The following is a 26,854-nucleotide window of genomic DNA, read 5'->3' as shown; positions in this document are numbered from 1 at the left end:
ATCAGTTCTGAGCACAGCCCTTGTGGAGCCACAGTTTGGGGAACTCTTGGAGCTCCTTTATCCTCTGCTGTGGCAACTCAAACTCTGCTGGATTTGCCTTTTCTGTCCCTGAGAGTGCTGATCAATCAGGCAGGCAGCACTGCAGGGCCTGGCTGATGCACTGGAGCTGCATAGGAGCTGCAAGGGTCAGTCTGAACAGGGCCATGGGGACAGAGGTCACTGTGACACTGGCACTGCTGGTGACAGAGAGGGTTGGAACTGATGGACTGAAGGAAGAGTATCAGTGATGTGATCTCTGTCACAGGGTGGCACTGCCACTGTGTGACCCTGCCAGCTGGCCTGGCATCAGGGACACTGTCACAGCCACCCCCTACAGCCCAGAAGGGACAGGACAGGCTGCAAATGTCACTGACAGAGCCCATCCCTGTGCCCAGAAACCCAGGGCTGAGTGTTCCTACAAACAGGGCAGCAAGCAGAGCTCCTAAAGCACTGAAACACTGCTTTATCAATCTGTTATCAGCTGCAGGCACTGAGTGCCCCACAAGGCTCTGTGGGGGTGTGGACAGCACCAGCACTGCCTGGGCACCAACCACACACCAAACCTCTCCAAGCAAAGGGTCCCTTGGTCAAACTGCTGCTCCCAGCCCTCTGCTCATCCCCATGGGCCAGACAGGGCTGAGCCCCACAGGGGCAGCACCTGGGATCTCCTCTCACTCTATTTCCTGATCACATACAAGCAGAATTTCTATAGCACATCATGTTACCTGCAGCAATGATAATGGATGATAAACTCCTTGCACCCAGAATAAAAATGGTCAGACAAATGACTGCACTTCTTACAGGCAATTACAGAACAGTTCCTCAAAAATACAAAGAGCCCCTTGAAAAATGAGCTGAAAAGACAACTGGCAGAAATCAGAAGGGAAGGGCAAGAGTGAAAGATGTGATTTGCCAAGAGGATTGGGATTTTCTAAGTGCAGAATCAGACTCAGTAAGACAGAGATTAACTATTAGAAAACAGAAGTGCAGAAAATATTCTTTATGGACTTGAAAGTTGAGAAGCAAGGAGTGGGAGCATCAAAAGAGCTAAAGAAGATTTAAACATCCTACATCCCCAGAGCAGAAACAGCTGATGAGGATGAGCACACACAGGTAACACAAAGCTGCTGCATCTTTCCTCAGCCTGTGCTTCAGTGCCCTGTCCTGCTCCAGGCTCTGTGTCCTGCAGGTTTGAGCTGATCCGTGGCATGAGGCAGGAGCCATCAGGTCAGACTGCAGCTGGAGCTCAGCTCCTCCTCCAGAGCTGGTGGCAATGAGCAAACCCACAGCCAAACACAGCAATGGGGCACCTGGGCTCTCACCTGCCTGCCTGACAGGTGTTTGGCAAAACCAGACTTGAGTCTGCTGCTCATAGTGAAAAAACATCAAGCATTATCAACTCCGTGGTTCTGCACACCTTTATTAGTAAAACAAGACTTTGTTTTGGAAACTGGGATGTCTAAAATTGTCAATAACTCACTGTAGCCATGAATTTTCCCATATAAACCTTAGACCAGAGCACCCCACAAACATGACATCAAATGTGCACAGTTATGTGTTACTAATTACCAAGCTGCCATGCACAGTCAAGTCACATAATTTACACCATCAAGGCTGTCAGAAGAAGCATTAATCAGAAGAAACATTCAGCTAAAAGAAATAACTCATAACTTAATGCTCTCCTAAATGCTCTCTTTTTTCTGCAAAAATTTAAATTATCCCAATGTTAGCTTTCAGGTTACTTTTGTATCAAAGACATAAATGGAAAAACCTTTTAAAATTGCAAAGCAGCAGTAAGGAATGACTTGTGTAGTATTTTAACATTTTCATTTTTTAATGTGCAAGCTGGGTTCCTGCTTCCCAAGTAACACCAAGAATCAAGAACACTTTCAGCATCTGCCCATCAAAGCTTTTTCACACTTAGGTCCTTGTCAAGCACCTGGGTTTTTAAATTAGATAAACTGAAGCCAAAATTCCCAGCCTGCCTGTACAGTGTGCAGCATATTCCACATATTGCATTCTGATGGCCTTGAACCTAGGATTGCAACAAAAATCACTTTTTAAATTTAAATCTATTAAATAGTAGATATTTTCAAGCTATTGACAAGCTCCAGTGAACTCATCTTACACTTTTCCATAGGTTTGTAACTATCCCTGCTATGTTTGCTTTATCTCTGCTTTTTGTCCTTCTAGAACATCCCTCTGGGATGATTTACAGCCAAGATCAGCTCTCACCTGCAGCTCTGTGTGTTGTAAGGGTTCCTCCAACCTGCAGCATGTGCAGCACCACCAACCTCAGCCAGAAGGATTTCCCCCCTGCAGAAACAGGAAAACTCTGCTCTGCCCATACTGGGTTTGTGGGACTGCTCTCCCAATTCAAGACACAACTGCTAGGGAAAAGTGTGTTTTAGGAAAGGAGAATTATTGTAAATCCTTAAATGCTGTTTCCACATCATTTGGGTATTAGCTGGAACAACCCAGCACTCTGTAATTCCAGAGATGGAAGGTGAGGAAATTCAGCAGCTGCAATCTGAAGTTTTACAGCCAGGTGAACCTCTGCACCTTGTACTCTCTCCAGACTGTATTTCTCAATCTGTTGGATGCCCACAAACCTGAATTACAGTCTGAATTCTCAAACTGTCACTTTTTCTTATAATTCCATACAATCTGGAGATGCTGTTAAAGACCTGAGGCCAAGAGCTTGCCTGGCTCACATCTCAGTTGTTTAAACTGTTCAACACTGCATGCCTTATTTAGATGCCCTGAATTATAGTTACAAAAGCTTATTTATTAATATTGCAATATACAACATTCTTAAAACAGATCTAAGAAACCTATACAGCTTTTATTCTTGTTTTATGCTCAAATAAATGCAAACCTAGTCTCTGAATAACACTAAGCATATTAAAATCAGTTCAACATCTTTGAATTTTAGAACCTTGTTAAGCAACACTCACATTTTTATCACCCTGAGTTTCTCCTTGGTGGGATGTGAGGGACATTCCCAAAGAGGAAAAAAGAACTCTTAAAGGGATCCTCCATGACAGCTCAGCACAAGGAATTTGCAAGGGAAGAAGTGGAAAACCACCTACTGATGATTTAATTTCAGGCAAGGAGAATAGACTGCAATAATTTCTTTTTTTCTAAACATACGCCACTAAAACACATCTAAATTGTATCTTTCTATTACCACACACTGTTTTTAATCTTCCCTCATTCCAAACATGCCCTCCTGGTAAATTCTGCAGTGCTGCCAGCATTAGGAACACTGAGGCCAGTGGCACCCAGTGCTGTCACCTCCAGCCATGGGACACCCTCCTTTTCCTGCACTCTGGAATTACACATCCCACCACAGCACAGCTGCAAAACTCTCCTACAGTGGAAAACCTTCAGCCTTAAGGGTCCCTTTATGGAAAATGAGGGTGTCAGCTCTGGCCAAGGCGTTTCTGAGCAAGGAAACAAAATATCCTTACTTGTGTAAATCAGAATCTCCAACAAGAGCCCTCTAAAAAAGAGCTTGCCTTTATTTTTTGTTGTGAATACAATACACTCAGCAAAACTCTAAGCTGGCTGTGTAACTTGGGCTTTTGTGGTGGCATTTTTTAAAGAGAGGTGCATCAACAGGAACAGGAGCAGAACACAGGCCCACAGAATGGTCTGGGCTGGAAGGGACTTTAAAATCATCTCACTCCAGCCCCCCACATGGGCAGGGACTCCTTCCATTAGCTCAGGTTGCTCAGGGCTCCATCCAGGGATGGGGCATCCACAACTTCTCTGGGCAACCTGTACCACTGCCTCACCACCCTTACAATAAAAAAAATTCCTCCAATCTAATCCAAACCTGCCCTCTTTGAGTTTAAAGCTATTCCCCTTTGTCCTGTCTCTCCATGCTCCTGCAGGTAGTGTCCCTTTCCATCATTCTCTCCTGAAACAGCCAATTCCCTTCAAAGAATGCAATACATTGATGCCCACCACTGCTCTCTCCTTTCAGCTTTTTTCCAGGTTGTGATTTTTGGGATGTTTTGACCTGCCTCTGTGGGATTTGAACTGGATCTGCCCTGGTACACTTGTAAATATAGATGATATATGCCAGAAACAACTTATAAATATACTTATAAATGTAGATGATATATGCCAGAAACAACTCTTCACAAGTTCAGTGTCCTCAGATTAAGCTAGGCAATGATTTAAGGAGGTAACATGTAATGTTTTCCTCATTATGATACTAACCATCACCTTGAATTGCAATGTGCTGGAAAGCTAAAATAAACAGCACTTGTAACTGCCTGACAATGGCCAAAACCTTTGGGGAAGGGAATACAGATGGATCAGAAATAACCACAAAGGTGACAGAAAATAAAGGCACTGCACCCGAAGAGTGAACAGCCATGGGGAGAAAAGCAGCACAGACAGGGAAATAATTCAACAGCAGCCAGGCAAGGGGGAAAAGGGGAAGAAGCAGAAGGAAAGCTGATGAAGTTGCCTGCAGGGAATGACTCAGAATAACAGAGAGAGACTCACTGACAGCAGCTTTGTCCCAGGGTGATCCCACAGCTCCTGCTCGGGGGCCTGGAGGTGCCAGCTCAGAGGGCAGGTCCTCATCACCTCTGTGGGGAAAGCAAATTTGAACCAGTCAGGAAAACACCTCCTTGCATTTCATGTGCTTCCTCCCACCAGGGCCGTTTCAAACACCTCATCAAGTGCCTGACTTGTCCACTCAATTAAAATTTGCCATTTGTCTGATTACCTGTACTAATTACCCCATCCCCCTGCAATCCGGGATCTTCCTGTCTGTGAGAGAAATGCCAACATTTTCTACACAGGCTCAAACAGGTGTGCTCTCTAGACAATCGATGAATTACTGACTCTCAACCCTCCAACTATGATTTATCAACCTAGTTACAAAACAACTAATAATGCTCCTAGACAAAAAAGGACACAAATGAGCCCTAATTTTAACATCCCTCATAATTTGGTCTTTGGGGGCTACCAAAGACCAACTATTTCTGTCTGCAAAGTTAATTATGTTCCTGAAGGGCAACTTCTTGTTCAGGAATTTTGCTGAACAAAACCACCTGCAGAAGCTGCACCAAAAGCTCCTGAATGCTGTTTAAAACACAACACTGCTGATGTTTGCTACACTGCATTAGCTGGGGCAGACACATTACCTGTGGCAGCAGCTCCAGAGGAGACCCCAGTGACCAATTACAGACTCAGCTCCTGAAAATCAGAGAGAAGTGAAGGGCCAAAAATTTATCAACCAACCTTATCAGGGCCTGTCTCCAGCCAGGACACAGGAAACAGCATCTCCTCTTTGCCCTTGCCAAAAAGAAATAGAATCAGCAATAACACAACAAGGCAAGGGAGGCTACCAACAATAAATCAAAATTGATTGCATCTTTAATATAGCACTTTGTCTTAATTCTTTAAAAATGTTTGTGCAAGCCAGAGTTTCTCATGACTTAAAATGATTTTGTATTTGAAAGGAAGAAAGCTGAGCCACTCTAAGGCAACAAGGGAGACCTGATACACATCCACAAGAAACTGATCCTCTTCAGTAATACAGTAAAGAACACACATTTTTCTTCAAAATTTTATTTTAATTTAAATTATGGGGCCAGCCAGATTTTTTGGGTACGAAACATTTTCCTCAGGAGAAATGAAATGCTACCACGGAAATAGAATTACAATTGTATACATCTCTTATTATTATAAAAAAAAAAAAAAAAAAAAAAAGAAACCAAAACAAAACCAAAAAAAAAGCTTGCATTTAAATATGTTTTAGTAATACCCTTAAGCCTTCAAGCAGATAAGAAACCACTTCCAGAACAAGTTTTTTAATATGAACAGCACATCGAAGGAGCTTTAATTTAAATACAACTTCTTTTCGAAAGCCAACATTCAAATGTTTCCACATATTAAAAAAGTCACCATAGCCATTGATTCCAAGGCCCAATATAGAGAAACCTCTATCCCAGTCCAAATGTTTTCACTTCTTTACACATAGAAATCTTTAGCACATCTACATCTTTCTAAAGAGGAAGCCTTACATGTTATGGTGAGTAACTTGGCAAATAATGTTTCCTCCACTCAGCTATGATAAACCAAAATATAACAGACAGTTAGTACTGAGCTACAACACCACCTCCTGCCAGCTCTGCCTGGCATCTCTGGGAAGAGTCAGCTATTTTCCTTCCTGTAAGCAAAATGATTCTGTTTGCAAAGGACATGTTCAGAACCTTTAAAAGACCAATTTTAATGTTAAGAGCAGTTTTAACCAACCGAGTGAAAACACTCAATTTTCTGGAGCTCTGGGATTTTCCTTGTGAAGGCTTTCAAATCAGCTCAAACGTCACTGATTGTGAAATATTTCAAATGGGAAGAGGACAGGAAGCAAGAAACATTTTCTGTAGCATTCACAATCATTCAGTCATGCAGAATTGGAACTTCCAGCCCCCAATCCACGAGTTTTTGCTTGGTTGTGATCTCAGCGTTACTATATGATGGATAGATACAATTTTAATAACATCATTTAGCTATATTTAGTAGATTCCTTTTGTATGGTCACAGTAACAAAAACATGGTGCAAAATCAGTTGGGTTTTTTTGTTTTTATAAATACTGATAGTTTGCAGCAACAAAGAACAAAATCAACAAAAATGAGATCATTTTGTTATCCTAGGACACCTATGGAATTGCTTCTTGAGGTTGGAGGGAATGAAATCACTCACACAACTATTGTACTGAGTTATTTACTGTCAGAAATGACGCACTGCAGGCTCCCCAGAAGTCAGAGGAATCAATATTAATTTAGCATAATCCTTGCCATTTGCAGAGCTGGTGAGCACAATGCAAGTGTAATTAAATAAGGCCAATATTATCTGGTAAGAACAGAGCAGAAAGGGTTCCAGTTCTCTGGTTCAGCCTACCCTAATTGATGGCACCCCATTAGACATGTGAATACAAAGAATTTGTTTGGGTTTGGGTGTTTGTTTCCTTTTAAATGCTGCAGTACTTAAGATTGTTAAATCAGCCTTTCCATGTGATCTGAAGTATTCAATTACATATGAGCATTCATTTTGCAAAACTCAATATTAGGTAATAGTTACAGACTAATACAATAACATTCCTCTGCTGTACAAATTAAATCATATTTTAAAGAAATGAGCAGCCTAGGAGTTATATACAAAAGAAACCAGCAAGCATTGTTGAAATGAAATGCAAAATGTCACTGCTAGGTCTACTGTCTGAAATACCTTTAAAGTAAAATTAACAAAACCCCTTAGAACATATTTCCAAGTTTACAAGTCAAGTCTCAGAAAAATCAAATCATGTTCAAAAAAAAATTCTATAAAGCAGTGAAAGGCATATATACATTTTCCGTATGAACCTTGAGATTTCACTCTTTTAAAAGTTGCTAAGTTTCAATATCAGTTTATTTGCAAGACAACTGTTTATCCCAATAAGCTCACATCTTAGATACATTTCCCCTTTGATTACAAATAAAGCACTGCACATTTTTTTTTTGTTTTAAATCAAGGCATATAATCTTATACTATGGTGCCAGGTATGCACAGGTCACGTTGTGCTCATTATCTCAAACAAGGTAAGTGCAAACATACAGATTTATTCAGATTTGCAAGCATGCAACCTGTTACTTAACTACATGAATACCTTCTCTCCTAGACCAAACTAGTATCTATATGTTTGCTTTCACGAACCTAGAATCTTTCTTTTCAGGACTCCTAAAACAAGCAGTGTCTTTGAATTCTGAAATGACACAAATATCAAGAAAGTCCACATTGTGCAAGAAAGCAGCAGCTATGTTTCTCAACTTGGACTAAAAATGAAAAGAGAAAAAACAAAAACCGTTCACTGAACAGCAGATTAGCAGTAATGTTCCTCATGAATCGATAAGAGTGCCTGATGCTGAATATCTAACAGCAAATGCTGAATTTGGGTTTAATATTTTAAAGGTTTATTGGAGTTTTAAGCTTCTTGCTGTGCTGGTCTCTTCAAATCCCTGATCTGTTTAACTAAATAGGTCTTCTCATCATTAAATTGTTCGTCCTCGGTCCTGTCATTCTGAAACTTGCTGAGGAACTCAATAAGTTTGGTCTGGTTCTTTAGAAGGATGTCTAATATAGGCTGTGTCTTGTTAGGATTGGCTACAAACACCTGCAAGAAAATAAAAGGCATTGAGCACAACAGCGAGAAACAAAAGGTTAAGTTAAAAAAGAAATTATCTACCAAAATACTGATGATGATAAATTAAAATTATGTTTTAATTATTTCGGTATCCCACCAAATTACTTCAAGTTTTTTAATAAAATTACTTTTTTTTTAAATCAGGGCATAAGCTGAACATCAGTACCAAAGTAAATCTAGTCTGTGTGAGGGGACCAGCCTCAACAGCCTCTGCAGAAACCACTGAAGGCAGTTTATGGTTAAATTCTATGGCAAATGCATGGTTTCATATCATGTGCAGCATCTGATGGGAATCTCACACTTCACTGCAAAGTTTTAGACCTCCAGTTATAACTCTTAGCAAAGTCAGAAGCCATCTGGCATAATGTTCAAATTACCATCCAGGTGACCTGAGTGAAATACTGCTCTCTTTCAGACATCATGCAGTGTGATAAAATCACTTTTGAACCCCATGATTTTATATGGAATCATGCATTCCTCCTTATCTCAATGCATTCAATTCCAGAAGTTTCTGAGAGATGTTACTCTGACAACCCCATGGAAGTCCCTAAGTGGTTCCTAAATGGTTTTCAAAAGATATCCAAGGTATCTATTTGTAAAGATGGATCATAATCAAGCAAACATCAGTGCTCCCTTTATTTAATCACTGAGCAGACATTAAGGTCAGCTCCATTTAGGCTCAGCTAAGCAGTTTACTCAATTAAACAACTTCTGGTCAGATTGCTTCTGTTTCCTGGTGGGCTTTTGTAACATACCTTGAACACATGGAAGGCCTCAAACTGAATGTTACGACTCTTGTCTCGTAGAAGGTTCATCATTAGTTTGAGATTTTCAGGTTTACTGATGTACTTTGTCATAATTGTGAAGTTGTGTCTGTCCAGTAACAATTCACCGAGAAGCTGAAGGCAGAAAAGAATGAAAAATGAAAAAATTACTAGCAGAAGAATTAATTTGGATGTATAAATGCTTTCAGAGCCCCTCAAGTGGTGTGGGGCTCTGGGAATGCAGCAGCAGTGGTCAGGAGATAAAGCAGTAACACAACTAAGTGCCCTAAATTTCCATGTGCAGGTACACATTTTCCCCTTATTTCAACTACACAGTTTCTCCTTTTCCTCAGAAAGTGAAAAATCACAGTTCCCCCTTGTTATGAATTGCAAAGAGAAGTCTTTCATTTATTTCCCCCATGACTTCATTATTTTTTCCACTTATACAGAAGCTATTCAGCATAGAAAGAATGCCTTTTAAAAAAACTCAAAACCCAACAAAACAGGTTAGTATATCAAATGAAATATTGACTGTTCTTTTGCTACCTAAAGGGTTTAAAAGGATTTTGCCCACAAGGATCACCTTTGCTGCAAGCTCTGCATTACATTTATATTCACTATTTTTTACCTACTTGAATGCAAGATCAATATTGGTTTAGGCACATGATGTGAATCTTTGTTAAATTATTTAAATGTAACCAGACTTGTTGAAGGAAAAAAAAATCAATAAAAATAAAGACATTTGAGGAGCCATTTTTTCATAGGGAGAGAAATTACTTTGGCCTGTGCTGGACACTTAGATATGTAACAACTGGACTAAAAAAATTAGCTGATCTCAAGAATTAAAATGTCTGAAGAGTTAAAAAAATACTGTTCAAGGCTGTTACAGAAGCCATTTCAAATAAAGTCAACTCACCTTGAAAATAAAGGGAATCTCTTTGCATTTCAGAAGAAAATAAAATTGCCTTACCTTAAGTGACTGTCTCTTTGTCACGTAATTTTCTGAATGAAGTAACTTCTCATATTCACTGAAGAACTAAACACAGAATACAGAGAAGGATTAGCACTTTTACAAGTGTCACAGGCATCTTCTTCCAAATTATTGCAACAAAGTGGAGAAGATGCAAATCCCTAACAAAACCAAACAGAATCTGAAATTTCAGTGGGTTCCTGTAACTACACTGTCACTACTTAGGCTTTTAAAGCATATCCAAAGTTAAACATTGAATATGGTTTAAAGTTAAAATAGATAATATGTAGTTATTATGTATTATATTAAAATATAATCATAATATAATTATAATATAATTATAATTACATTACATTATATTATATATAAATATTATAGAATAGACAGAACAGAATAGACATAAATAAAATAAATATAATATAATATAATATAATATAATATAATATAATATAATATAATATAATATAATATAATATAATATAATATAATATAATATAATATAATATAATATAATATAATATAATATAATATAATATAATATAATATAATATAATATAATATAATATAATATTTTGCTGCTGTGGAATGTGGCAGGTGCATCTTTGATTGGTCTCATGTGGATTGTTTTTACTTGATGACCACTCATGGTCCAGCTGTGTCAAGGCTCTGAACAGTCACAAGTTTTTATGATTCATTCTTTTTCAGCCTTCTGATGTCTCCTTTCTTCTCTTTCTTTAGTATAGTTTTAGAATAGAATAGAATAGAATAGAATAGAATAGAATAGAATAGAATAGAATAGAATAGAATAGAATAGAATAGAATAGAATAGAATAGAATAGAATAGAATAGAATAGAATAGAATAGAATAGAATAGAAATAGAATAGAAATAGAATAGAAATAGAATAGAATAATATGGAACATGGAGTCAAGATTCTCATCTCTTCCCTCATCCTGGGGGCCCTCAAACACCACCACACTTGGCAGATTCAGTTTAGATGTAATGTAACATAGTGTAATGGAATACAGAATAATATAGTATAATAAAATAATTAATTAGCCTCCTGCTATCAGTGGAGTCAGCTGCATCACTCTCTCCCCCTGGTCGGGGTTCCCTGTGAATTCCATAAGCTCCCAGCTCCCAGGACTCCCTGGAAAGCACAGCACGGGCTCCCTCTGCAGGAGAAGCCAGGCTGGCTCCCACAGAACCACCTTCAGTGGAAGACTCTGATGCCTTGCACTCACCAGAGCAAACTGATTTTTCAATCTGTGCAGGGTTTTTACAAATGCCCAAGGGACCAACTGGAGTTGCCATTCAGTGTGTCAAAACGTGAGGACATCACTGAGTCAGGGAGGACTGAAATAAACATTTACTTTGCACACTCTTTAAGTTTTTTTAATATCGTCAAGTTTTACTATTCATGAGTAGTCTAAAATACAGTTTCACTGTGACTTGTTTTAGAAATGCATTCATCAAAATCTCTTAAAGTTTTAGACATTATTACATAGCAAGAAGAACTTTGCTTCAAAGTAGATGAAGAGGTGAGCTAAGTATCAACTCTGCACATCTAATTTCTCAAAGCCTCTTAATTGGCTCCCAAACAGTGCCTGAAGCGTTATTCAGTAGCTATTTCAGGGCTAAAGCAAGTAGTCAAAAAGGGAATAATAATTTTTGTCTCCTGTTTAAAGCTGAGTCACTCAGAGGAGATTTTTGTGAATTAGTGAACATGCCTGGAGACAAACCTTTAAAAATCAATGTGATCCCAAGTTTGTTGGTCTTGGTTTTGGTACTTTTTTTTTTTTTTTTTTAATTGCTTGTAAGTCTGGGAGTTTTAATCAGAATACGATTTAAACACTTAAATATCTTTGTGGAACTGGTTCTGAATAATCTGTTGAAAGGCAAAAGGATGGAAGTCATGTAGCTGAAAATGTCAGGATAAATGAAACTCTCCAACATTCCTGGTTTTGGCTTTGGGGGAGGGAAACTGAACCCCAAGTACAGCTGATTTAATATTGTGTGAAAATCCCCAAAACCAGAACTAAACAAGGGAAAAAAACAATTTCTTCAAATAAGATACACAGAACTAGAGAGCTCTAAATATGAGAAGGCGTCTGCTCACCCTATCGTAATGTTGTTCCAAAAATTCTGCACTTAACAACTTGTGTCTTGTAAGCAAATCCTGTAAGAAAGCACAAACCCAGCACTGTCACTAAAAATATTTCAACAGTACAAAAACATTCTCACACATGTAAGACATTCAATCCAAAATTCTGCTATTTCATTAAACATGCTGTATGAATGCAATTACCTGGGCACTGCTCAGGATCTTGGCATCCCTTAGCAAAGATCTGTGAAGAGTTACTTTAACTCACAGAGAAACAGCCTGTGAAATTATCACTGAAGGGTGCTATTTGTGGATCAAGGCTACACTCTGTGCACAACTACACACAACTGAGGTTAAGACCCACCATTTAATCTTGATAAATATCATGCTCATTGCCCCCATAACTAATTGTTTTAGGGACACAAAAATTGGACTACAGAAAATTTCCCCAGACAAAACAACAGCATCAGATACCCTCAGGAGGAGCTGAAAACACAGATTTAAAGAGCACACCTGCATTCAGGTAATGCATGATACAGTTTACTCAGAACAAGATTTTGGGGAGCAAATGTACTGTGTGTATTTACACACCTGCATTCAGGTAATGCATGATACAGCTTACTCAGAACAGGATTTTGGGGAGCAAATGTACTGTGTGTATTTACTATGCACACAACTACACACAACTGAGGTTAAGACCCACCATTTAATCTTGATTAATATCATGCTCATTGTCCCCATAACTAATTGCTTTAGGGGACACAAAATTTGGGCCACAGAGAATTTCCCCAGACAAAGCAACAGCATCAGATACCCTCAGGAGGAGCTGAAAACACAGATTTAAAGAGCACACCTGCATTCAGGTAATGCATGATACAGTTTACTCAGAACAAGATTTTGGGGAGCAAATGTACTGTTTGTATTTACACACCTGCATTCAGGTAATGCATGATACAGCTTATTCAGAACAGGATTTTGGGGAGCAAATGTACTGTATGTATTTACACACCTGCATTCAGGTAATGCATGATACAGCTTACTCTCCAGAACAGGATTTTGGGGAGCAAATGTACTGTGTGTATTTATACACCTGCATTCAGGTAATGCATGATACAGCTTACTCAGAACAGGATTTTGGGGAGCAAATGTACTGTACTGCATTCTGAGACATGAGGAAGACCAGTGTCCAGCTCACCCATCCCCATCACACCCACGGCTCCTCTCCTCTGCCAAGGCTTGTTTTCCAAGAGCAGCACCCACAGCAGAGGGTGCCCAGGGCACAGAAGCAGAGAAGCTGCAGCTCCCAGGTTTGAGGAATTACCTTGAAGGTGGCGAAGGCGTCGGACGCGATGTCGAACGTGGACATCTCCACGTATCGGAAGAAGTCGTAGAACTGCTCTGACCACAAGATGATTTTGGCTAGTGGCTCATGCCTGATGCATTCTCTGAGCATTATCCCACAATTGAGAGCAATTTCTGGAGATTCGTACCTGTTCACAAAAGCCAAGAGATTCTTTGTGAGTTTATAAACTTGCACAAGTTTGCACTGCAGCACCACACTGCTAATTACAGCCTTCAGTACCATCAATAAATAAACCCATCAAAATTAGAGGTTCTTATTTCTGCATTAAACTCTATTTTTAAATATTTCTACTAAACATTGATGAAATAGCTACCAGTTACAATTACAGCCAATTAAAAGGATTTTCACAAATGGGGAAACAAGACTGAATAAAAATACTTTCTTTGCTCTCTTGTTCCATACTGTGGGATTGCAGACATCTGGAAAAGCAGCAAATGTTCTGCCTTGAAAGCTGCTTGCTTAAACATGACAGCAATTTACATAAAACCTTCCATATGAGCATGAGGGGTTAGCAATACTGGACATAAATTCAGATCTCCTCTTCCATTAAACCATTTTTCAGCACATCATGGGGTTCCAGCTTCTGGAGCAGTCACAGCCTCTCACAGGCCTTCCTGCCTCATACTCCAGAGTGATTGAAATTCTAATTGAAATTCTCCACAATTTCAGGAGAAAAGTATCATTGTGCATACTAAGCATTAACTATATTACTCTACCAAAAAAAACCCTGAAATAATTTGCATTAAATCCTGCAATACTCTCCATTCAACCTGTCATGGAGATTTGAAATCTACTTAACTTTTTGCAATTCATGCCACAGTTTAAATTCACATAAATTTGTCTCAGTTGGATATCAGATATAACATGTAAGCTGCTAAATGGCCATTTCAAACATCCTGACTCATCAATATGAGTTTCAATAACCCCTGGGAGGATAAAGCTCTCTGAAGTGTGACAACACAGACTAAAAGTGAGCACCAATGTGTTGCAGCCCCCATTCAACCACTTACCAATGAGAACATGCTGAAAAAGCAGTTTTGTCTCTCTGCACCTCAAGCTTTCCCTTCTTTTGTAAATTAGTCTGAAGATGCACTGAATCAATAATTTCTCTTGCATTATGCCACAACTAATATTTTCTTTAGTCCTTCTGACATTTAAATGACATTACAGGCAAGCAATGCTAGCAACAGGCATATCCCACTGAGATGAGTGGCCCTTTCATACACCCTTGAGTTATCCCAGTAAGTGGAATAAGTACTCCTCAACTACAGCAAGCTTACCCAGAAGCTGCAGCCAGATTTATAAATAGCTGTATTTTTTTAATTGATTATTAATGTTTGATGAGCTCGTCTGTCCCAAAATAACACAGTGAAATCGTAATTTTCAGAACTTTCTTAATTAATGTTACTAGAAATGCAAGCAATTATTTTCTGCTTTCATGTTAGGGAGCTGCAGCTCTACAAGTACTCAGTATGGCAGGACCCTCCAATATCCAGCACTGCAGATATTACAAGAAGAGAGGAAGAAACAATTGTCTGACACAATATACCACAAATCATTCTTTTTTGCTCAGGTTTGTGGTGGTCTGTTTGTGTCAATACAGCAATACAAATCACTATGAATAAGAAGTCTAAGACAGGCCAGCAAACTGGAAATTATTGTGGGTAAAAGGAAAAAGAACAGCCTTCAACTGTTGATGAGTAAGTTCACAAGAGAAAAGGCTTAAATAGTAGTTTAAATTTAAAAAGGCTCAAATAGTATACTGAAAGGAAAATATCTTACTAGCCCAGTAAGAGTATTTCAGAGTTCTAACAGTTCTCAATTTTCAGTTCTTTTTCATGCAAAAGTAGATGGCTGGGGTTCTACTTCTTAATTTTTCCTTTACTTAGGGGAATTACAGACCCCAAAACCAAGGAAAAAGAAAATAAAATGAAGTATATTGCAAAGGAAGAGCAAACATGTCAGAACTCACTGCTTCTCTGTGCATTTACAAAGCCCTTACTCCATGTAAAAGCATATTTATGGTTCACAGTGCACTTACCCTTTTAATAGCATGAATAAGATATTCTGTTGAGTGCAGATGTATTCAACTGTGGGAGTTCTTGTACCAATTTGTCTTCTGAGAATGTTGTTGAAAATTTGAGCAACATCTTTCTTGCCCTGTCAAAAACATCAGCAGTTAAACACAAAATATGGAAGTCCACAGGCAAGTGAACAATGAAACATTATCATCACCTCATGCAGCTGTACTGGGGGGTTCTGCAGTTCAGGCAGCCTCCACACTCTGATCTTGGCCAGATTCTCTTCCTTTATGCCCATTTCAAATATGCCAAAGCACTCAAAACATGACACCACGTTGCAGGCTGATCATGGGGAATTTACATTCAGAGCTGATGTCTCAGCAGGTATTTCTATGGAGCATCAATCTCCTGGGCTTATTTGATATTTGATTTTGCTAACAGCAGAACAGTTTTTAACTGTGCTCTTGCCTGGAAGTGTATTTCTTCAATATTCCATTATCCTCTCCCCTTGTTTAGGGACACACAACGCCACCATTAAGAGTGTGCAGAGCATTTCCAACTGCAACATCCAGCTTAGAACTGCAACTTATGAAAGTGGAATAAAGAAATGGATGAATAATATACACAGAAATCATCCACTGACCTAAAATGCAAGTCTCACATTTTTCAGTGCACAAAAGCAGTATAAATAAGGCCAGGATGCTGGAATTCAGCACAAATGATACACACAAAAATTCACAAGCACAGCACCAGACAGTGTAAAAGGAACTGGAAATGTTCTTTGTTGAATAAATACACATCTCCTGTTTATTTCTTCTGTAGGACCACAGCTGAAGAGACAAACTGGCAGACATCTAACAAAAAGGTGATTATAAACATAAACAGCTTCCACTGCCATTCAAATGCACCATTTAAAAGCCAGGTTTCTGCAGTTAACTGTTTACTCTGGATTGCACAAAGACACCTCCAGGATTATGTTATCAGATCTATTCCAGAAAAAGACCAGGCCAGCTTGTACTAAGCTTGGACCTGCAAATAAAGGCCTGTTAAGCAACTCCACCTACAGGTTCCCTGAATGCTCTACACCAAACCTAGATGTATTTAATGTTTCTTGAGAAGCTCTATCGGTGCTGTAAATCTCCTGAGTAACACCAGGAAGCTTTTGAGTAAAATGCAGGGCTTATTTATCTAGCAAGAATTTTAAAAACATCATCAATTATTTAAAATTCTTTCAGTTTTCTAATCAGTGCAAAAAAGACTGCAGGATAAAAATGAAATGTTTATGAAAACGTAGGAGGAGTGGAGCTTTACAAATGGCATGTTTGCAAATTACCACGGACAGTTTTGCTGGAGTGTTGTTTTCAGGATATAAGAGATTGTTTGTAAACCCTTGTTTTCTCAATTACAATTCCATTGAAAGGCAGCCCAAAGCAACACCAGAACTCTTTGTTCTGACATGAGTAGAGCAGTGTTTGCAGGAATTGCTTTACTCAAACTCCACATAATATAATCATCAACTCCCATTCAGCAGCGCGGCTGCTCGCAGCGTGTGCCTGCAGTCCCCAGCAAGAACAGCATTTCCTTCTCACCATCCCTGAGCTGCCTGTGCACACTGCAACCCCACAGCCAGGTTGTGTCACTCTCTTGTGCCTTGCCAAGTGACCTCATGGCCCAACAAGGCCAACAGTCACCACAGCCAGAGGTGAGAGGGACACTGTGCTTGTATTGTCTTCCCAGCAGAAGGATTCAGCTCCCTGAGGCAAAAGGCAGTTTTGTTTTGGGTGGGTTTTTTTAATTCTTCATTTAAAAAATCCCAAAGCAACAGGACAAGAAACCCAGTTTCACCAGGGATACCATCTCTCTCAGTGCAAACCAGCAAGGAGATACCTGGTAAGTGTTAGGATTGGTTGTGTTGACTGCTTTACTGGAAGGCAAGCTTCCAGGGAAGGGCAACACTTTAAACAGGCCTGGGCACAAGGCAAGAGCTGCACAGTTACAGTTCTCTTCATTAAAACATCCAATTTTGTTATTTTTCTAGCTTTTACTTCTTACTTTTCTATGGGTTGTTCTCACCATAGTACATCTGAGACAGTTAAAGGGTCACAATGACCAGTCCCTGTCTATTAATAAGTTGTTCTACAAGGAAACCTTCTTCAGAAGTGAGACTGAAAGGGAAAAAGAGTTTAGTTTGTCACTGAATAACGTGCAGCTGTGGTGGGAAACCAGAAAGAAAAAATTCCAGACCCACTCTTCAAGTTTAAAAACCACCAGAAAATCGAATCTGTATTTCCATCAGTCATGGAAAAATTGCTTCAAACACAGTAAACCCACACAGACATGTGGGATATCAAAGGCAACATCTGGCTGGCTTTGTAACAGCTGGGAAGCTGGAGCACATCTGGAGCACAGGTGTGTTGACATGAATTCTAGGTACCAACAATAGCTGGACACTCTGCCAGCTGCCAGCCATAAAAAGCAGATGTGGTCCAGCCTAGAAAGCATCAATGACTCCTCCTGCCTCCGAGGGGAACCATCACATCCTCCTGAAACAGAGCAGCAGAACAGGCAGGAAACAACTCCCAACCCTTCCATGTCCCCTTAATGAAAAGCACAGCTCTCCTTAATGAGAGCAAGCCTGTGCAAATGGTTCTCATTCTTCATTAGCAGCAGATAATGAAGGTTTCCTTTGCTAATAACTGGGCTGAGTAAACACCAGGCTGATACCAATCTAGAGGTCAGCAGAATCCAGATGACGTTTCATGATTTTCTTTCTTCAGCAATTAAAGGCCAGCCCAGTTCAGCATTCCCTCTCAGCTTTCCTTGCTTATTTAACAACCTGAATGTTTTATGTATGGTATAAACATTTGTGTGGGTAGGGAAAAAAATACCACTGTATTATAATTAAACACAAATCAGAGGGAGTTATGGGTGGGGTGGAGGGGAGAGAAGAAAGAACAGGGAAGAAAGCCATTGTTTTTGGAATGTCAAATTACAACAGGACTTTAAACTGTTCTGTTTGCATTGTGAGCTACTTGTTTATGAACAATCCCATTTTTAAGCAATCTGAAGTGGGATGATCTTTATGGCTGAGGCTGTGGGGTGAGATGCATGGATTTGGCTCCTTTCCTAGACAACCACACGCCTCTTGTGAGACCTCAGGGAAAAGAGAAAAATCCAATTGCACTGCAACATCTCATACCTAAATAGGATTTTTCTCCATGGTGCTAAATTATTCCATGTGATGTGGTGACAAAAGCCACAGAGGCTTGTGGAGAGATACCTTTAAATATGAGTATTGCTATTTTGAATTGATCAACAAAAACTTGAGGTTTTTTTTTTAATAAGCAGAAAAAAAGACAAGGAAACCAAAAAGGTTGCATCGCTTGTTTCTAAAAAAGAGAGAAATAAAGGACTATTAATAAAACTAACAGCTTTAAATTATGTATTTAAGCTTGTTATAAATGTTACAATAATTCTATTACTTTTCCTACTAATTTGATGTAGCAGGATGGAACATAGAGACACATCTTGCAGTACTATGGTTTGTGTTCACCACAGGGTTACTACTAAGAGATTAACCCTTCTGTGTAAACAACAATTCAGAATTATTCCATGATTTTAACAGAACTGTACCACCACATTAGAGGTTTATCTGCTTCAAATCTGTGTTTATATGTCTAAATTCACACATTTTACATTCCATAGTTGGTCAGTCTCTTTCTAATGGATGTGTCATAACCACAAACTAACAGCTGAAGACTGAAACATCTAAACCATTAAAGTGGTAGGAATTCAGATGTGTTTATTTTAACATACAGAATGTAAAAAATGTCAAACCCTCCTTTCTTACCTCAAAATCAATGAGCTGCAAGTCAGCTACTAGGGTACTAAGAAGACCACTGTTGTACAGCTCCTGAGCAAGCTGTGCCACAGCTTCTGTTTGGGGTTCCTTCTCATTGGTGCCATACAAGATTTCTTTCATGGCAACAAGGTTTTTTGAGACCTCCTCTGTCGCCTAAAGAAAATGGGAAAACAATACAGTTAGAGAACAATGCCATTTGTCTTTCTGACTGCACACTCCTTTATTCTTAACATCTGCAAACTTCCATTGGGGGGGAGGAATAATCAGGAAATGACAATCTGGTAAAAAAACAATAGATATTCTTTCTGCACATAAGACTGTTATGAGACTGGTATTAAAAAAAAAAAAAACCCAAACAATACAAAGCAGAGGCAAGACATACACAATTTAGTTACCAAAGGTAAAAATCTCTTCCTTGTGACTGCCTTTTAACTTCCCATTCAAAAATCCCCTAAAGAACAGCAACAGGATGAAAAGAACCTGACAAGATTTCCATTCTGCAAAACAGTTGTGTAGGATCAGACTGGAAAACATGACCTGGAGCCTCCTGCCTGTGCCTAGGGAACTGCTCAGAGAAACCAAACTGATTCCTCCTGTGGATTTTGCACACATCAGGTTTTGTCAAATACTAGGTTCCCATTCCAGTTACTGTGGGCTAAGTTTTCCAACAAACAAAACCTCAAGGAGAACCAACTTTAACTTTCAGGTTATCTCAGCACACAAGAACAACTCGGCCAACAGACCCAGAAAGAGATACACTCAAAAGGACACAATCAAAGGTCTAAAAGCCTTCCCTGCTTGGAGCCCACTTTACAGAAGCCAGACAGGTCTGACCTGTCAGTTGTGAGGAATTCCTAAGCTGCCAGGATGAGCTGGAGCAGCATTTAGCAGTGGAAACACAGTTATCTCACAAGTAAAACTTAAATTATATATATATAAATCAACAAGAATATTTCTAAATACCCACTTCTAAATCTTAAAACACAGTTGTATTGCACCAAAAAAAGAACTACTCCTTTCAATATATATTTATTTACTGAGCTTGGGGGCAATATGCTGAAAATGATCATCATAAATAGCTGGTTTAATTATAATGGTTCTTCACATGCCTAAAAAGTCTGAATGGTTTGTAAGTGCACTGATTTTTAGTAATTAGATGAACCTGCCAACAAAGTATGCATACACTTGAATGTAAAGTATTCATGATTGACAGCTTACAGAAAATTAATAAAGTGAAAAAATTACCACTTCCTGGACACTGCCAGTCTTATAAAGAGTGTGTAAAGAGATTTCTCATTTGTGTTTTTTATCCAGAGAGGCTTAGGATCAGCATGACCCATGCACTATTCGAGCTAAAGCCATTCCAGCTTTGCTAGGTATGCAAGCAAGGATTCCATGACCTTTAAGGAGGCTCTGTATCATTTTTAGCTCCTCCACAACTTTCCACTCCCTGCTACTTCAGTTCCTAGTCCCAGTTGTCTCCTCCTCAATTGAAATCCCAAGGGATTTTCTGTGCACTGCTGGTCAGACAGCAAGAAGCAGGTGCTCAGTAAGAGCACTTTGATTCACAGCAGCTCCTCAAGAGGTGAAATGGGAACACCTGCTCCCCATGCTGGAGCAGGATTACACCACACAATTGTTCTCTGGAATTCAGAGGAAACAGCTCTTTTGTAGAAGAACAGGAACATCTGTCAGACATGAAGATATGAAGAGATATCTTTGATGGATGGCTACCAAGGGAAGAGGAAGCAAAGTCTGTCCCTGCACACTAATGTAGAAAGCAAATGAAAGAGGAAGAAAGGCAGCTCAAGGAACTCCTACTTCAGCTGAAACCATGGCAGTATTGAGGGCATGCCTGTCATTAAGGAGAATGGAGAATTTGTCCAACCAAAACCCCAAGGAAGAGGACAATCCAACCCCAAATTTCAACAACTGCACTTGAGGGCTCTCCCTCAGCACCAGCCCAAGACAGACACCAGCAATGGAAATGCTAGCAAACCAGGCAGAAAATAATGCAGTGTGTCCAAACACTGAGGGTTTACAACACCAAAAAGCCTCTAGCCCAACATGAACATGCAGTTTGGGAGCTTCAGTAGAGACAGGAGGACTCCAGTGCTCCTCACAGCTGCCAGTGTGGGATCTCAGCACCTCAGGACTGATGTGCAGAGTGACCGAGACCACCCTTGGGGGGCTCGGAGGTCCTGGAATGTTGCCAGAAGTGTCTGGTGGCTGGACTTTGATCCTGCACGGGAGACGACACCTGTATGAGGATGGGAGGATCTCACTGGGGTAAATGGTGAAGGGATAAGTTAATTAGAGTGTAAAACACAGGGTTTAGGATTTCTGTACAGGGGGGTCTAAAGAAGTGAGATGGAGGAATTGGGGCGTGTCCTGTCCTTCTTCTTCTTCTTCTTCTTGGCCTCCATCTTCTGTGGTGATGGTGGCACTTTGGGATTGGTTATTACTAAAAGTGCACTGGTCAATAAGGGTAAAAGGTAGTGGGGAAATAGATAAATATTGTATACGTAACTTTGAGTATAAAGATAGGTGACCGCCCCGGGGGCTCTCAGTGTGCTCATGGCTGGCTGCTGGGCAGACCTCTGTCGGGCCGAGAGAAAATCTTTTAGATAAACAATTAATAAACACCGAGACCGAGAAAAGATCTGAAGTCTCTTCTCGTCCTTTGGAGCGCGGGCTGTCCAAGGCCACTCTGGGCCTTTCCAGGTCACCCAAACAGCCGAGAAACCGACATGCCAGGAGCACCTGCACGTGCTTCACTGGAACTGGCATGGCACAGAGCTTTAGTGGGAAGCAGCACTTAGAGACACAAACCACTGAGCCACTGAGGCTGGGAAAGACCCTAAAGCTCAAGGCTGCCAAACCACATCCCTCAGAAGCAGCACAGCTCAGCCTGGCAGGTACTGCCTTACACTACTGAAATTATTCACCCAGTACAGATCCAGAGCTATATCTGATTAGCATCTTCCTAACCTTCATAAACATAGAGAAATAAATTCTTTCTTTCTTTTCCTTGCTTTACATTTCACTTGTATAGTGTGGCTTCTCCTCAGATGGTATTGAATTTCTGGCACCAATAAATTTCAAATGACTTGCCATGAAATTTTTCTCTAAAATTCACGTTGTTCCTAATCAATGTTGAGAACATATAAATACAGATGTTAATACTTAAAAAATAAAAATTTTAACATATAAAATATAAACTGTTTTATATATACATATATAGAATATATACTTATACTCTCTATAAAATATATAGAGAGTGTGGGTATTCTGTATATATAAAATAACCCTGGTCATATATTGTACTGGGTATATTTTATATATTTGTAGATATGTTGTCTGATTGTTAGTTCCACTTTTGAGCATGGGTTTTTGGATGAACCTCATTGTGTATCTTGATCTTTCTGTCTAGAGTTTTTTCCCCTCTTAAAAGAGATCAGTGCATTAGGCAATTTACATCTCAGTATCTTAGAAAATCTTGCAAGTAATGCTAGCCAAGCTTTTCTTCTGTTTCTTGATTGTGTTTGTTTTTAGTGGTTTTTTACTTGGCTCTTCACACCAATATTTAATGTAGCATTCTATTTTTCAGTGTAACTATCTAAATTCCATTCTGCATCTGAAATGGCAAAAATAGGTCTGCACATCTTGTATTTGGAATATGTCTGAGAGTTCATGGAATGTACAAGAGTAAGGAGGTTCTACAAGTTTGTCTGAGTTTATTTCTAGTCCTTTTGATGTTGAATTTTAGAGTAGAGGCACTACATGGACGTTATATTTTATGAAGTGTAGTGCATTGACAGACATTGGTCACTGTTATAATACTTCCAGAAAACCTCAGTTTCCAGAAGATTCCCAGAAATGAAGCTGGAGTGATGCTTGGCAGGACTGAGGTGGCCCTGCCTCCAGCACCCTGATGGCCTCCTGAGTTCCACCTGAGGACAAGCCAAACTATAAAAGAGAAATGTAAAGCAAGGAGAATAAAGAAAGTATTTACTTCTCTATGTTTATGAAGGACAGGAAGATACTATTCAAAAATAAAAGCAGACACCATGAAGTCACACATATGACTGTTACACCAGAATAGCTGCATGTCTTTATAGCTATGGTTTATTGCAGTCTCTGGAAAGATCAGTGAAATGCCCTAAAATTGAGTATTTCCTGAAATGGTAAGCAGTGCAAACCCCAAAGACTCTAGTCAGAGTTGTACAGCTGGATTATTTGGGCTTTGTGAACAGCAGAAAAAGATAAAGAACACATGGCCAGTCCTGAAATATTTCCAGAGAGCTTGGCAGTCTCCAGACCCAGGGAACCTCAGTGCCTGGGGGTTCTCTACCTACCCATGGATAATGCAGTTACAGAAACTGCACTATTAATGAAAACATCCATAAAAAGATAAACCAGATATAGCTTTGAACCTGTATTGGGTGAATAATTTTAGGAGTGGAAAGCAGTATCTATCACAACTAAAAATCATTATTTCAATAAATGTATTAGTAACTACATCAGTGCAGTAGCACATCTAAAGGCCAAAAATTATTGTATGATTTTCCAGTGAACATTTAGCTTGGAGACAGTACAGAAAAGTTCAATTAGAAGAGAAGCATGTTGTGTCACCTGCCTAAAGCAGGCTCAGCTTTACCCCCTGAGTCCCAGCCCCACACTGGAGGCCAGGCACATGACTTAACCTTTAGCCTTCTTTCAAGCACAGATTAATTGTACACACATGCGTAACAAATCCAGGATTTTCCTGCTTTGTGAATGACACCGTGAACTCCCTGAATGAAATCTGACCTCTGGCAGCATGGCACAGCATCAGCCTGGCACAGCTGAGCCAAGCAGCTCATGGTGCTGCCACCACACAGCTGTGACATCCAGGAGAGAGAACAACCACAGAAGATCACAGCAAGGCTCCAACAAAGGGAGCTGTGGGCCAGGGCAAGCCAAGGTCACAGGGTAGTGAAGAACAACCTCATTGCATGAGTAAATATTTACCTGCAGCACAGTAAATGTGTGCCACACACCAAGGGAAGTGGAGTATGAGAAAAATGCTGCCATCAGCCAAAGAGGAGGAAGAGATGTGAATAAAGCCTAATGGAGTAGATCAAGGGTAAGTCCTGCTGATGGGAAAGGAGGTTTCCCTTCCCTTTAGGCCCCTTTCTGAGAGAGCACAGGCAATGGAGAACAAAGAGCATAAATGATGAACACTTTTCAGTTCTAAAGCACTTGACATCTCATTCCCCTTCCCAAATACTGACAGACAGCAGGCCAGGACCTCTGTGCTAAGCACAGCAGTGCAGCAGCAAGCACCAGAGCTGTGGCACAGAGGGAGGTGGGACAAGTGAGCCACAGCCCAGCTCCTAAACCAGCACCACATGATTAAAAGACATTTCAAATGGCCTGGAGAACTACCTGGTTAATTTTTCTCCAGTCTTCACTAAGCTCAAAAGCTAGATTAACATGTAACTAGGATACACTTGAATTTCAGATTTTTGATTAGAAAACAAATTTTCCAGTGTTACAGGGAAAAATGTTTCATAATTGAACAAGACATTACTATTGTTTTACCTCTTTTACTTTGAAGAATATCTTCTATTTTGATTATAAAAAATGGACAGGAACACACACTGTCCAAGATTTAAACATCTTTATTACCTCCTTTGATGTTTTTGCTTCCACTCAAAAAACATTAATGGTTTTAAAGTTCAGCCTAAGCACTGAAAAAAAATGAGGACTTTTGTTCAAGCATAATTACATAATTCCAGGGAAAATTATTTGTCTAATTTTCTTACAAATCTGTATTTCCAATTGTGCAACAAAATTGTTAAAGAGCATTCTCCACATGGTAGCAAACTCTGTATTATAAGAAATGTAAGTGTGTAAGAAAAGAAGTTAATCCTTTAACCCAAATGGGTATTTTTATAACCAATACTGAGTATTTAGCATGCTGACCCAGCACTGAAATTGCACCAATGATATGTGACAGGCTGCAAGAGCACAACCCTGGATCAAACAGCTACAATGACAAAATTACTGAGACACACTGTATTCTATACATATCCCATCACTAAAAAAAGTGAAGTCATAAAAACAAGAACAACTTTTGCATCCCTCTCCTCTTTTAGTACCAGGCAGCAATTTTTGTGCTTCATGTAGAATGAGTTTTTCTATTTCTGTTCTACTACCCTGCCACCAGCACAGAATTCTTCTCCAAAGGAGGCCAAAAAGTTACATGGCAGAAAGGATCATCATAATAAAAGGGATAATGAAAAAGATGCCTAAATACTGAGATATGGGCATAAAGAAATGTTTGTTCTTTTCTAATAAAGGCCACTGTCCTTTAACTCCAAGTTCACTCCAGTCATTTCTACAGACTGGACAGGAAGAGGGCACAAATTCAGGGTGTCTGCTCACAGAGCTGTGCCCTCAAACATCTGATGCCTGGTCCATAACACATTGCAGAACTTTCTCCTCCTGAGTTTTGCTGGTTTGATGGAGAAAGAGTCACAACCAGAGTCACCTTGCTGAAGTCTCGGCTTGCCAAGGAACAAACACTTCCTGATGAACCTCTGCATGGAGATGTGGACACTGGTGGTGTGGGTGCTGGGGTTCACCAGCTCCTTTGTGAACAGCAAGGATGATGGGGAACAGCAGCACCATGCCCAGGCTCATTGCCCTGGGTGTCAGGATTTAACCCTCCTCACACTTAACCCAGTCAATGTGGGCTGCCCTTTGTTCTCCTGCAGGCACAACGTGTTACCCTCTGTCTGACACAGGAAAAACCATTCCACAGGCTTTATTACTTCTTGTCAGAGCAGCAGCCTCACAGAAATGAGGGCTTTCAAACAGATGGAGGTGTGGCACCAAAGGCCAGCAAGAAGAAAAGGTAACAGCAACCTCCAGCAGCAGTATCAGGAGCACAGGCATGTGCTGCAGGACACACACCATGGGATGAGCTGCTCTGCTCCCCATTAGGGGTCCCAGCAGAAAGAGAACACAGAATAACACACATTTTAAGACCAGGCCACATCTCCAGGAACTAATAATGAGCCCAAGATAAAGGAGGCAGTGCCAAGCCTCATCAGAATGCACCTATCCTTCCTCTCCTGACAGAAGGCTCTTTTAGAGACAAAAGAAGAGCAGCAGCAAATGAAAACCTTCCAGCCTTCACACAAGTCTGCAGAACAAAATGTAACATTTTTCTCTACAATAGGAGAGAAAAAGCATCAGAGGAAACTACTGTGGTACCCTGCAAGACAAGGGGTAGAAGATGCTAATTATTTAAGAATAACAGAAATAAATGGCAATTTAATCAAGACCCTTAGAAGTAACAGTGCCAAATCTAGGTGAAACTGAATGTAGAAGAGCTGGCCACACTCTGCTTAAAAATATAGGTGAACATGAAAAGATTGTGACTAACTCCAATATGGGACTCAGGGGATGCCAAGAATGGCACACAATAGTTAAATATGCTGGGAGAGGCTCCAAGGAGGGTGCTCACCTCAAC

At 39.9% G+C, this 26,854-nt stretch overlaps 1 protein-coding gene across 1 annotated transcript in view; it reads right to left on the bottom strand.

The window, feature by feature from the left end:
* Window positions 1-5,618: 5,618 nt before the first annotated feature.
* The window catches only part of CAB39 (calcium binding protein 39), a 43,820-nt gene continuing 22,584 nt past the window's right edge, over window positions 5,619-26,854 (bottom strand). The window contains exons 3-9 of the mRNA XM_058031521.1: window positions 19,318-19,482; window positions 15,488-15,606; window positions 13,405-13,573; window positions 12,099-12,158; window positions 9,981-10,046; window positions 9,002-9,145; window positions 5,619-8,216 (exon numbers count right to left, since the gene is read on the bottom strand). Coding sequence (XP_057887504.1) covers window positions 8,028-8,216; window positions 9,002-9,145; window positions 9,981-10,046; window positions 12,099-12,158; window positions 13,405-13,573; window positions 15,488-15,606; window positions 19,318-19,482 — 912 coding nt within the window. The 3' untranslated portion in view covers window positions 5,619-8,027. The remainder of the gene's footprint in view (window positions 8,217-9,001; window positions 9,146-9,980; window positions 10,047-12,098; window positions 12,159-13,404; window positions 13,574-15,487; window positions 15,607-19,317; window positions 19,483-26,854) is intronic.

Source organism: Melospiza georgiana, chromosome 10 (genome assembly GCF_028018845.1).
Source record: "Melospiza georgiana isolate bMelGeo1 chromosome 10, bMelGeo1.pri, whole genome shotgun sequence".
Taxonomy (NCBI): Eukaryota; Metazoa; Chordata; class Aves; order Passeriformes; family Passerellidae; genus Melospiza; species Melospiza georgiana.
This window is presented reverse-complemented; position numbering and strand designations above follow the sequence as displayed.